Consider the following 12,954-nt stretch of genomic DNA (forward strand, 5'->3'; position numbering starts at 1 on the left):
TGATACAGCCCCCGCACCCCGAGGCTGAGCAGGTGCCTGCGCAGGCGGCTCTGTTGGGGTCACAGCACCGGCCCGTAGCTCCAAGCTGTCTCGGGCGGGGAGCTGGGGACCAGCATCTCCCTTGGCTGTGCCCATCACCCTCCCTGGGGGCTCACCTGTGCTCCTCACCTGCCCTGCGTCCTCACCTGTGCCCATCGCCGAGTTATATGTAAGCACTGCCCCCCTGGCCACACCCAGTGGACTCACTGGGGGGTTGGCCTCCCAGAAAACACCGGAGAGGCACGACCTTCAAAGACCGGGGTCCCTGAGCGTCAGGGGGCCCGCGCTGCACCCAACCTGGCCTCGAAAGCGGGTGTCCTGGTGGCGAAGGCCCAGGGCGAGGACAGTTTGCTTCTCTGAGCGCGCACCTGGGACAGGGAGGCGCTGCCCTCTCTGATGTCCCCCTCAGGGCTGGGACCTGAAGCCAAAGCCTGAAATAACCCCAGAGCCCAGGGCAGCCGCAACACAGGGAGGCTGGAGGCGGGCGGGCGGGCTGGAAGGAAGCCCAGGACCGACGACGTGCTGGGGAGCCCTTTGGGGTGCTGGTTTGCCCTTTGGGGAGGACGAGGCAACCTCTGCATCCCTGCAGGCCACGCCGTGCCGTGTCCTCCGGGAGTCAGCAGCGCAGAGACCAGCCAGCTCCGTCCCGCGCCCGCCTGCCCCTCAACACGCACTCACCCGCCGGCCGAGTCACACCACAAGGCACCACGGAGTCTCCATCACCAGGAAAACTTTATTTTAACTTCACATTCGGGGGGATAAGGGCCGCGGACATTTGCACCCGGCACGTGTGAACAGCTCAGTCAGCCCCGGCTGCAACCTGAGCGGCTGCTTTCCTCTCCCGAGGCCGCGTGTCCTCCAGGGCAGACGCGTCCGGCCTTCGACCATCTCCAGTGACCTGGACAGTCCTGCCCCGGCCACGGCGCCAGCGGCCTCGTACGACGATTTCTTGAGCTTGGCCTGAACATGGACGCGAGGGGCCCCGGCAGCCGTGCTCGCCCGTGACCTGGGGTGTCAGCAGCGAGCTGGGGGCGCAAGAAGCCGGTCATCGGCTTTGCGAGGACAACAGCAAAAAAAGTCACGTCATGCACCTTCCTTAGGCGTCTCCTGGACAAAAGATCTCCAGTTTCGTTGCTCATTCAAAGCCACACTTTGGGGGGGCCGGGGGGGTTACAGTTTGAACGCCAACACAGTAAGAGCTCCTGACTTCCAAACACCCCGAATATACTGGGGAGCCAGGTCATCGCCACACAAACGCTGCCAAGCTCTGTGGCCCTCCGGAGGGATATTGTTAACATCGCAAGGACCAAACCGCTGCTTCTAGACATAAATAAGCATTTACACCATCCAGAAAAGCGGGGCGCCGTGGACGCGCCCCCCACGCACGCCCACGCCCGGCGGGGTGCAGGGAGGCGGATGCGCTGGGCAGCTCCAGCGTGCAGTAAACATCACCGTCCTCAGGCACCGCTCCCTAACACAGGCTTGGGGGTGCTTCTCCGTGGCAGCCTCCGTGGCGCCCTAAGAGCAGCTCTCTGGGTGTCGCGATCCAACGAGGACATCCCCGCACGCAGCAGCACGGATTCCTGATCGAACAGGCCTGTCCGCTTTCTGACGTTCAGCAACCCCGGGGGCAGGATTCTCTCTTTTTTTTGCCCCCCCAAAAAGCAAATGAAGATTAAAGGCAGACAGAGCAGAAGTTCCAGAGGACTCGGGGGCAGGCGCCTGGGCCTCGGGCCGTGTCTGGGGCGAGCTCCCTTCAGAAAGCCGGACAGCTCGCGTGGTGTCTGAACTCCAGGCGGGGCTGGGGGGCTGGGGCTTGAGCACAGGAGGGAGCAGAGGGTTGCTGCCCCAACAAGGTGAGCGGGGAGCCCCCCATGCACCCTGCTGCTAGGCTGACGGGTCCAAGCTGCAGGTGCAGGCCTGGCCTTCTCCAGCACAGCCTCCTGGGGGGCGTGCGGCATCCGCCCAGGTCCCGGCCTGGCTGTGCCTGTCCCGAGGGCGCCGGGTGGGTTGGGCAGAGCTGGAAGGAAAGGAGACCCGCACCTCGGGGGCTGCAGCCTGGACACAGACCCCCCCCCAGCAGGAGGGCTGACAGCAAGGCCTGCTCGCCACTCGGCTCTGCCAGGCCGTCACGGGCATCCCCCACTGTCCACGCCCCTGGCCCTGAGCTGTCGGAAGGGATTCCCTGCAACGGGTAACCCCGGGAGTCCTCTGCAGCCACGAAGGGATCGGCAGGAGCCAACTAGATGCTAAATCTTGGGGTGGAGAGGCCGCTGTGGGGGAGTCGACTTTTTCCTAAAGCCTTCGCGGGGAAGAAACCCGCGGGCGTCTGTGGCGTCTGCGGCGTCTGCTGAAACCTCAGCGGGCGTCTCCTAACTCGCTGCGCTAGCTCAGCCTCTCGAGGACAGACAGAGGCGCGTTATCAGGAAGGTGAGCCTTGCAGGTGTCTCCTAAGCAACCCCGGGAATAGCCGCCCCCCAGAACCACTCGGGCCCTCGCTGCCGTGTCTCAGCAACCTCCCTCCGTGTGCACATTTCCATCCATTTCCCCGCCCCTCGGGGACCCCTGGCCGCCCAGCGCCCGGCCGCATCTCAGGTCAGCGCCACAGTGACCAGGGAGGAACAGGCCCGCTTGTGCGTTCCCTGCTTCCGTCTACACTGCCTGGCGCCCACTGCCCGCACCGCACACAATGCATGTCCCCAAGTTCCAGGACCTTGGCCCGGGAAGGCTCAAGTCTCCAGGGCGGTGGTGGCACTCTGGGAGGTAAAATCCAGAATCCGTGCAGCCGGTGCGGGCCAGGTCCTCCCTGCAAGGCCGGGTGGGTGGGCGGGCGCACGCCGGGCAGGGGTGCACCGGGGGAAGCGCACCGGGTGGTCAGTGGTGCACCGGGCGGGCGTGCACCAAGCGGGGGCGGACCAGGCGGGCAGGTGCGCACCTTGCAGGCGGGGGCGCACCTTGCGGGCGTGCACCAGGCAGGGGCGCACTGGGCGGGCGCACCAGGAGGGCGGGCGCGCACCCGGCAGGGGCACGCCAGATGGGCGCCTAGAGCTGGGCCCTGCGGCCCAGCTTCTCGAGGTCGCACTGGCAGGAGAGGCCGGACGAGGAGCAGCACAGCTGCAGCCAGGGCTTCCACAGCAGGTTGCCCAGCGAGAGCTGGTTGGGGACCTCGGGCAGGGTCTCCGCGTGGCGCGCGGCCGCCTGCTGCATGGTGTCCAGGATCTGCTGGAAGCGGGGCTCGCTGGCCGGGCTCAGGGGGCTCCTCTCCCGGGGGTCTCTGGAGATGTCATAGAGCAGAGGCGGGTGGTGGTGGGTGACGTAGTGGCCGTGGCAGAAACACACGTGGGTGGGGAAGCAGCCGTTGGCACCCTCGGGGGTGAACTTGGGGGTGAAGAAGAAGGCCTTCCAGATGGCCGTGCCTGCGTTCACAAGGACAAGGGGTGAGCCGGAGTGGGGGGGGGGTCAAGGGCTGAATGCTGGGGGGTCGCCCCGGCCAGGACGGAGGGAGCAGACCTCACGCAGAGGGGCTGAGAGTCTCACGGGACCTCCCCTAAGCCAAGGCGAGGGGCTCAGGGAAACCGCAGGGCATGCATTTCTGCTCAGCAGCCAAGAAACACAAGCGCAAACCCCCAAAAGCCGTAGCTGCTGGGTGCAGGCTGGCTTCACTTAACACCACCAGGAAGGAAGCGGGGGACCGAACCCCCTTTCTGTCCCCAGCGGTAACCAACGCTGGGTCACACGGCGCGGCCGGGGGTTCTGCAGCAGCCCGATGCAGCCCCAAGCATCAGCCCGAGGAAAAACAAGCTTTCTCGGCGAGGCGAGAGCTGAAACAGCCCATCAAGCAGGCCCGTTCCCTGCAAAGCCGCGGCTCGGCTGTTTGAATTTCCAGCCCCCCTTATCTGCCACTTGGGAAAGAAGGGACCTCCGGAAAAGCTAGACAGGAGCACGCACTTTCAGAATCCTTGCGGGGATCCGAGGGCTTTGTCTTGTGATTTTTTAAACTGAGGCTTTCTAGCTTCGTCCCTGGGGAGAAAAGTTTCCAGCAAACCTGAGCTGTGAGCACAGAAGAATTTATGAGGCCCTGGGGCTGGGCACCAAGATGGCCACAGGCCACGGCTTTCCGCGTGGCCAGCTGGTGCAGGTCCCTTTCATTAACGGGAGTGCCTGTTTGAAGGGCCGCGCGCATCAGCGCGAAAATATATGCCCCAGAATCCCGGAGCCAAGACCTACCTGCCTGCGTGATCCATTTCGCCCATAAAATCAAGTTGTCACGCGGGGAATTTTTAATCACATCGATCCCGATGTCAAAACGCAAAGCTGGTATTTTTAATACCCATAGAACAGGCCGTTTTCTCTCAAAATGGCCATTTCGGTGCAAGCAAGGTCATCCACGTTCTGGTAATGATCGCGCCAGTTCTCTTAAAAGGGAATCAGGAGATCCGAGCGTGACTGAATGAGGCCGCTCGACTCACCGAGGCCAGCGGATGCCATCGCCCTAATTCCTTACGCAGGGGGAGCGACAGGATGACAAATTCCACCCCCGGGAGTCCTCCCGGCGACAGAACCCCAGACTCACAGAGGAGACACCGCACTCAAAGGTCGGACGAGATGCGGGTTTGAAAACGGGGAGCAGAGAAATGTCCCTCTGGGGTGCTGCAAAACGGCCCCCCGGCAAACCTGCGGTTGCAGGACTGAGGCCTCCGACGAATCGGGAGACACAGTCGTGGGATGTTAAGGGCCTTTCTGGCTCGCTCTGGCTTCTGGGTGTGTTCACACGGGCCTTGTGCGGGGAAGACCGCGTGGTGACGGCAACTGCCAATTGCTCTGGTGTCAACACGCCCAAGGTGCTGCACGCAAGCTGCCCGCCCTGCCTGCGCCCGTTCCAGCACACGCTGCCTGTTGCTAACCCCGCGTCTACACTTCTCTTGTCTCATCAATTACTCGGGGTTAGTTCAGGTGGCAGCCCTGTTCTCCCCAGGAATTCCGGAAAGTGCCACACCCGACAGCATCGATCTGCCTGGGTGCATCTGCGACTTCCCGAGGAGACTCACCTCCCCCAGTGCTAATTCCACCTGTTTCTCTCGCTGCCAGGGAACCCTGCGGATGGAGCCACGAGCTCCTTCTGCAGCCGCACCCCGGGAATGTGGCCTGTCTTGCTGACGGACGCCCCTCCAAGCACAGCAGGCACCGCGGAGCAGCGCAAACACGGAGCCACGGAGCGGAAAACCACAGCGGAAGCGTGTAGCCGAGAACCGCCAGGCCACAGGCGACAGCCAAGCAGCGCTGTGGCCCCCCAGCTGCAGGGAGAACCGTGTCTGATCAAGACGCGGTCTCTACATGAATGGTTGCAGCGCGGGGACAGCTCCCCGCCCCTCTGGCACCGCGACGTCCAGGCAGAGGGTTTAAAGTCCTGCCGGAAAACGCCACGTGTCTGTCTTGGGAGCAAATTTTATCCGGGGCCATTTGCCCGCCAGAAACTGGGGCTTGTTTTTCTTCTCACTCCTACTTTCTCTCTCTCCCTGTCCCTTTCCTCTTGACTCCTCCATAAATATGTCTCTCCAGCCCCTGAACCCACATGTTCCTTCCGGCTAATCCAACGAGGGTGTGCGGGGTGGCTTGAATTCGGTTCGAGAGTCGGGTGGGGAGACTATTTTCCAGAACAGTCGGCGCACACTCTGGGTTTAGAGCCGAGAGGTTACCATCCCAACAGAGTGGCGTCTCAAGCAGCAGAACCCCAACATGCGCTGGACAAGACGGGGTTCCATTTAACTCCCTTTGCGGGCACTGGAACCCCAACATCAGTGTCCTTCCCAACCAAGGACAAGATTCCCGCGAGGCCCCCCAGAGCCCGTGACGTGAACGTTACTGCAACAGAAGCTTCCAGCAGCTGCAGAAGCTGTACCCCAACCTCATCGCCACACCAGCATTAGAACCCGGGTCCGTCACGGGAGTTAGAAATGCACCCCTAAACTTGCTGCGACTCAGAGACAGCACAGCGGAGACCCCCGCGTCGGGAAATAAACGACAACGGAATCACCTGGACTTTGTCTCAAACACCTGAACTTGCAGATCCTCGTGGGCCATGACCGAGCAGGTGGGTGACGCCTGCTGGCACCTCTGGGCTCGGGAGGTAAGTGGGTGTATTGATGTGGGAAGCCACCCGCACCACGGCCCGGGCAGAGGGGGCGGCGGGGTATGGGGGTGAAGAGCACCGTGCGGGAAGGAACAGAAGCCCCCCATGCAGGGGAAGCTGCGGGGGCCGTCCCCAGCCGTGCAGCGCAGACGGGCTGTTGGCGGGAATGCACGGAGGAGCCAGGCAGAAGCAGCCAGCGACGCGGGAAGCACCTGAGCCCCACGCCGAGAAGGAGCCGTCCTCACGGCGTGATAAACAGCCACGCTGAGCGAGGCACAAGCGTGGACGGCAAGGAACACGGAGCGTGCGCAAGCAGAGCGGAAAGCAAAGCCCAGTGGCTCCACGGCTGCCCGGTCATCTCATCGACGCGCCAGGCCCGGCCGCGGGCAGCCCTGGAAACACGCCCGGGCGTCTACTCACTGTTCCTGGGGTGCCAGCGCACGGCGTTCAGGTAGAAGTTGCAGTAGTGGAAGAGGAACTCGTGGTCCGACTGCTGGGTCTGCCCCCGAAGCAGAGGCATCAGGTCCCGCCCATCGATGATTCTGTTGGAAGAGCGGGTGGGTGTCAGGTGGGGGCGGCCCCACCGTCACGGGGCTCAGAGGCCCCGGCTCTCCGAGCGTCCCGGAGCCAACAACAGCGTGGCTGACGGGCCACGTGGTCATAATTAAGTCTCCGACTCCAAGAACTCAGCCTGAGCCCAGCTGGGCGCCATATGCAATTAGAGCAGCTGAACCCATTGGATTCTCCCAACAGCACCACCAAGGGGGGCCGTCACCATCCCATGAGGCCGGGGAGCCGGACGCCAGAAAGTGTAGCTCATAACAGGCCAGGAGGAGCCCCTGGGGTGAAACCAGGGGCGTGGACAGCCAGGCCCTCCCCTAGACCCACCTCCCTGTCATCTGCTCAAAGGGATGACCTTCTTCATGAACTCCAGGTCTCCTGAAAATTAAAAGACCTCCCGTGGGCCGAGCGGGGTGGGGTCACCCCAACAAATGCATTTCTACGTAGAGTGAATGTGTCAAGAGCAACGATGCTGTCCAGCACCCCCAGGGCGGGTCTTTCCAAAGGCAAACGTCTCTCTTCTGCGCTTGGCTGTTGCACCCGGTCAAGAAACCCAACCAAGCAGCGGTGGGGGCGCAATACGACTGGCTGGGGCTTAAATCCAGGGGGACACTCTGCAGGAAATGAGCAGGTATCGGGGCAGCTGAGGTCGGCGGCGGCATCAAGTCAGGCCCGGGGCGACGCGGGGCACGAGCTCATGCAGAAGGCGCAGGCGGTTTGGGCCCCGCCGCCGTCACTGCCGACACCACGTACTGAGGCGCTGGGGGCCGAACCTGCTTCCATCATCGGGGTGCGCCTTCTCGGGCGGTCCCGCGTCCCCCGGGTGTATTTTCTCCGGGTGTATTTCGGCACCACGGAAAACCCTGTCACGGACCGACAGCCTGGCTGCTTCGACCCGCCGAGGCCGCAGCCCTGGGGATGAATCACGCCCTCGGCCGACGCCCGCGCCCGGAAAACATCCTACTATTGCAGGTTAAAGACAAGCCGGCTGCTCGCCCGAGCCCGGCCCGCTCACACTCGGCGCGGGAGGCGGCCGGGCGGGGAGGCGCTGTTCAGCCGCAGCGGGGCCTCTGAAACCCCGTTTCCAGCCCCGAGAGGCAGCCCCGGAGTCTGAGGCCCCTCGGGTTCGTTTCAGGGGAGACTCAGCCCCTCAGGATGTGAGGTGCTGGAAGGGCCGGAGCCCGCGAGGGACGGGCGCGCGGGTGGAAGCCGGAGACGCCGGCGAGCAGGGGAGCTGCAGCGCGGCCGGGGCGGGCGCCTTCCGAGCCCCTCCAGGCCGAGACGGGGCCCCGGCTCACCCCCCTGAGCCCACAGAGCTCACCGCAGGACACGGACCAGCTTTCTGGACATGGGTGTCGGCCGGAGGCCCCGGCCCCGGGCGCGGCACACAGAGGTTGCACGGAAAGGCAAAGGAGGACGCCCGGGCTGGCGAGTATTTCTTTTTCCCACCGTAGAGCAAAATTCGCAGGATTTCCGAAGCCGCCGGCAGCGTGGCCCGCGCGCCTCTGTCTTGAAACGCAGACACGGGTCTCCTTTTTTTAACATCCCGCAGCGGACGTGCTCGACCCGGAGGCAGGGCTCCGCCACGCGTGCAGGGGGTGCGCCACACGGCGTGGCGGACACAGGTCCCGCCGGCCCCCCGAGCGCTGCAGGGACCCTCCTGCTCACACTTCTCAGGGTGTGCAAGCCCCGCAGCTGCCTGGTGTCCCGGGACGCCGCGACACGCCCCTTGAGATGCTTTTTGTCTGCAGAGTGACGCGGCGCCTCCGGCTCCCGACGCGCGGGGAGCTGCACACACGGGCCGCGTCCGGCCGCGTGTTTCCGAATCCCAGGAGGAATCCGACGGCAGGAGGGAAGTTTCTCCGGGCAGAAAACGGCGTGTCGGGAGCACCCTTTGCACTAAAACGACCTCTTTCTGCCCCAACCGTGTCTCCAGCCGCCCCTGGCATCGCGGGAGAAGGCGGGTTGTGCCTGTGTGCTGCGGGGAGCGACGCCGAGTGCATCTGGGGAGACTCCTGCGTGACAGTCCCAAGCACGTGGTGGCGGGCCCTGCTTCCGCGGGCAGGCGAAGTCCCCACCGTGCCTGGACACGAGGCAACTGCCTTCCTGCTGGGCCCGTGGACGGGGAGGTTGTGCCTTCGAAGCTGCGAGGTGAGGGGCCTCCTCCCGGCCCCGCTGCACGCTCGGCACCCACACTCTCCTGGCCCGTCAAGCCCGCGCCGGCCGGGGCCTCCTGCAGGCTCGTCTGCAGACCGACCTCACCGTGCTTGCAAGACAGGGTCTGCTGAACAGGAGCCTCCCTTCCCCCCAAAGCTGCCAGAAGGCACCGGGGCCCCTCAAACACGGGGGGCTCAACCCAAAGGAGTGGCTCTCCTGAGAGCGTCCATGCCAGACCCCTCACGGGACGCCCGTCTCAGCAGCAAGGCGAGAAGACGGGTGATGGATGGTCCCAGCATCAGTTTCCAGATGCCGGCGCTGGGAAGTTTCCCTGGGGTCCCCCCCAGCTCAGCCTCCGCACACACTGGGGCACGTCGGCGGGGCCGTTGGGCACACGGTAGGGTGGTCACGCACCCCGGTCCCTGAGCGCGGAGTCGAGGAAAGCAACGTTGACAGATGTGACAGAGGTTCCCGGGGCAGGAAGGGTCAGTCCCAAGGAGAAAGGTCGCCAGAGAGGGTATCGTTGGGTTGCCCTGGGTCGGATCTCGGGGTGATACCCGTGTCTCCGAGGGTCTTGACCTCAAGTCGGAGAGGCCCTGGTTGGGTTGACCTGGGTCAAATCTTGGGGTGATACCTGTATCTCAGAGGGTCTTGACCTCAAGTCAGAGAGCCATGGTTGGGTTGACCTGGGTCAAATCTTGGGGTGATACTGATACCTGTATCTCAGAGGGTCTTGACCTCAAGCCAGAGAGGGTGTTATTGGGTTGACCTGAGTCAAATCTTGGGGTGATACCCGTATCATATAGGGTCTTGACCCCAAGCCAGAGAGGGCAGCGTTGAGTTGACCTAGGTCAGATCTCGGGGTGATACCTGTATCTCAGAGGTTCTTGACCTCAAGCCAGAGAGGCTGTCATTGGGTTGACCTGGGTCAGATCTCGGGGTGATACCCGTATCTCAGAGGGTCTTGACCTCAAGCTGGAGAGGCCGTGTTTGGGTTGACCTGGGTCAGATCTTGGGGTGATACCCGTATCTCAGAGGGTCTCGACCTCAAGCTGGAGAGGCTGTCATTGGGTTGACCTGGGTCAGATCTTGGGGTGATACCCGTGTCTCAGAGGGTCTTGACCTCAAGCTGCAGAGACCATGGTTGTGTTGACCTGGGTCAAATCTTGGGGTGATACCCGTGTCTCAGAGGGTCTTGACCTCAAGTCGGAGAGGCTGTCATTGGGTTGACCTGGGTCGGATCTCGGGGTGATACCCGTGTCTCCGAGGGTCTTGACCTCAAGTCGGAGAGGCCGTGGTTGGGTTGAATTGGGTCAAATCTTGGGGTGATACCCATATATCAGAGTGTTTTGACCTCAAGCCAGAGAGGCCGTGGTTGGGTTGACCTGGGTCAAATCTTGGGGTGATACCCGTATCTCAGAGGGTCTTGACCTCAAGTCAGAGAGCCATGGTTGGGTTGACCTGGGTCAAATCTCAGGGTGATACCCATATCTCAGAGGGTCTTGACGTCAAGCCAGAGAGGGTGTCATTGGGTTGACCTGGGTCAGATCTCGGGGTGATACCTGTATCTCAGAGGGTCTTGACCCCAAGCCAGAGAGGGCAGCGTTGGGTTGACCTAGGTCCGATCTTGGGGTGATACCCGTATCTCAGAGGTTCTTGACCTCAAGCCAGAGAGGCTGTCATTGGGTTGACTGGGTCAGATCTCGGGGTGATACCCGTATCTGAGAGGGTCTTGACCTCAAGCCAGAGAGGCTGTCATTGGGTTGACCTGGGTCAGATCTTGGGGTGATCCCCACATCTGAGAGGGTCTTGACCTCAAGCTGCAGAGACCGTGGTTGGGTTGACCTGGGTTAAATCTTGGGGTGATACCCGTATCTCAGAGGGTCTTGACCTCAAGCTGGAGAGACCATGGTTGGGTTGACCTGGGTCAAATCTTGGGGTGATCCCCGTATCTCAGAAGGTCTTGACCTCAAGCCGCTTCACGGCGCCAGCCACTTTAGGACGCATTAAGGCCGATTCCAAGATCCAGGGCCGGGGACGGACGCAATCCGGGATGGGGGTGCTGGCTGGATGTGAGGACAGACTTTTGAGGAGCCAGTGTCTTGTCCTGTCCTGTGGAAAGGAAGCCTTGGCCCAGAGTAGCAGCTCTCAGAGCCCCCTCAGCCCTCCAATGCTGTGACTCGATGGTGCTGGGGGAATATTACATGTGAGCGACATAGAACTGCAGCCGTGCAGGCGGGAGACACGATATTCCAGCACCTCCACGCTGTCGTCCACCTGCTCCGGATCCGCGGTCAGCATGGTGTCCAGGAGCCTCCGCACGAGGAGCCATAAGTGGGTCAGTAAGTCAGGCCCCTGGGCCAGAGGGAGGCTGAGGTCCGAAGCCACGGAGCGAGGTGCTAGGATTTCTCCTCTGGGCTGACACCGGCCACTCTCCAGTGGGGTGCGGAGGCCAAGGCAGAGCCAAGGACGGTTCAGGAGAACTACGAGCTCAGGAGCGTGTGCACAGACATGCGAAACCCTCTGCCTTCGCCTGTGGCTCCTTAAAGGCTCACAGTGGACTGCCCAGCGGCTGCATGGTGGGGACATGGTGCCCTCAGCGTCTCAGCCAGTGGGCAGTGGCTGGACTTCATGGCAGGGACACGGCGCCCTCAGCGTCTCAGCCAGTGGACAGTGGCTGGACTTCATGGTGGGGACACAGCGTCCTGAGTGTCTCAGCCAGTGGACAGTGGCTGGACATCATGGAGGGGACATGGCACCCTCAGTGTCTCAGCCAGTGGGCAGTGGCTGAACATCATGGAGGCGACATGGTGTCCTGAGTGTCTCAGCCAGTGGACAGTGGCTGGACTTCATGGTGTGGACACAGTGCCCTCAGCGTCTCAGCCAGTGGGCAGTGGCTGGACTTCATGGTGTGGACACAGTGCCCTCGGCGTCTCAGCCAGTGGACAGTGGCTGGACTTCATGGTGGGGACACGGCATCCTGAGTGTCTCAGCCAGTAGGCAGTGGCTGAGCATCATGGAGGGGACATGGTGTCCTGAGTGTCTCAGCCAGTGGACAGTGGCTGGGCTTCATGACAGGGACACAGAACCCTCGGCATCTCAGCCAGTGGACAGTGGCTGGACCTCATGGCAGGGACACGACACCCTTGGTGTCTCAGCCAGTGGACAGTGGCTGGACTTCCTGGCAGCAACACGGCATCCTCAGCGTCTCAGCCAGTGGACAGTGGCCGGACTTCACGGCGGGGACACGGCGCCCTCGGCGTCTCAGCCAGTGGCCAGCGGGAAGCAGCTGAGCCGTGCAGCAGGCTGGAGGCCCCCGAGGGCGGCAGGCAGCAGGGGACGGGCAGACCGGCGGCTCTGGGCCGGCTGGCAGCTGCGTTTAAGGGAGATTTGCAGCCGCCCGCGTGACATCCGCCTGGCCTGCCACCCGGCTAATGAAAACAATTAATCAGCGTGCGCCCCTAAAACTCCTCGGATTGGCAATAACACTTAGGAAGGAGTCATTGGCAATGTCATGGCAACTTGTATTTAAATTTAAGGGAAAGACATTTCATTTAGAACACGCTAAGTGACGCCACCCCGGGAGGCACGGCTCGTGGCGGGGGGACCAGCTGCCTTTCCGCTGCTGCAGCTCAGCCTGTGGGGCCGGCGGGGAGGCAGAGGGAGGGTGCAGGGGAGCACGGCGGGGAGGTCGCCGGGGACAGGCAGGTGCCATCCTCGGCAGGGTCAGCACCACGCCCAGCCTGAGACCGCCCACCCCATGGCGCGGGGAGCCTGCCGGGCGGGGTGACCGAGGGCAGCGGGGGTGCCTACCTGTCTGCAGGGAGCTGGGCCCCGGCCAGCTTGACCACCGTGGGGAACACGTCCATGTTGCTGGTGGGCTGGTCGCTCTCCAGCCCCGCGGGGATCACGCCCGGCCAGCGCAGGAGGCCCGGCACCCGGATGCCTCCTTCCCAGTTATTGGCTTTGCCCCCTGCAATGCCAAGAGAGGGGGGCAGTCAGTCACACCTCCTCGCGCCACGCCAGGGCTCCCCGGGGGAGATGGTGGGGTGGCGTCGTGGCGGGAG

General features: G+C 63.1%; 1 protein-coding gene across 26 annotated transcripts in view; it reads right to left on the minus strand.

The window, feature by feature from the left end:
* The window catches only part of STS (steroid sulfatase), a 375,016-nt gene that overhangs the window by 302,632 nt on the left and 59,430 nt on the right, over nt 1-12,954 (minus strand). For 16 of the 26 annotated variants that reach the window (XR_008552053.1, XR_008552054.1, XR_008552055.1 and 13 more), the window contains exons 8-9: nt 12,701-12,860; nt 6,590-6,711 (exon numbers count right to left, since the gene is read on the minus strand). Coding sequence is in view for 13 of the 26 variants with exons in the window: in XM_054695869.1 (XP_054551844.1) it covers nt 6,590-6,711; nt 12,701-12,860 (282 nt within the window). In the remaining 13 variants the exon portion in view is untranslated. Of the gene's footprint in view, nt 1-2,926; nt 3,456-6,589; nt 6,712-12,700; nt 12,861-12,954 lie in introns of those variants that run through there. The other 10 variants (XM_054695865.1, XM_054695864.1, XM_037512738.2 and 7 more) reach the window with 1 other exon arrangement.

Source organism: Talpa occidentalis, unplaced genomic scaffold, assembly GCF_014898055.3.
Source record: "Talpa occidentalis isolate TD23 unplaced genomic scaffold, MPIMG_talOcc4v2.1 talOcc4.15, whole genome shotgun sequence".
NCBI lineage: Eukaryota > Metazoa > Chordata > Mammalia > Eulipotyphla > Talpidae > Talpa > Talpa occidentalis.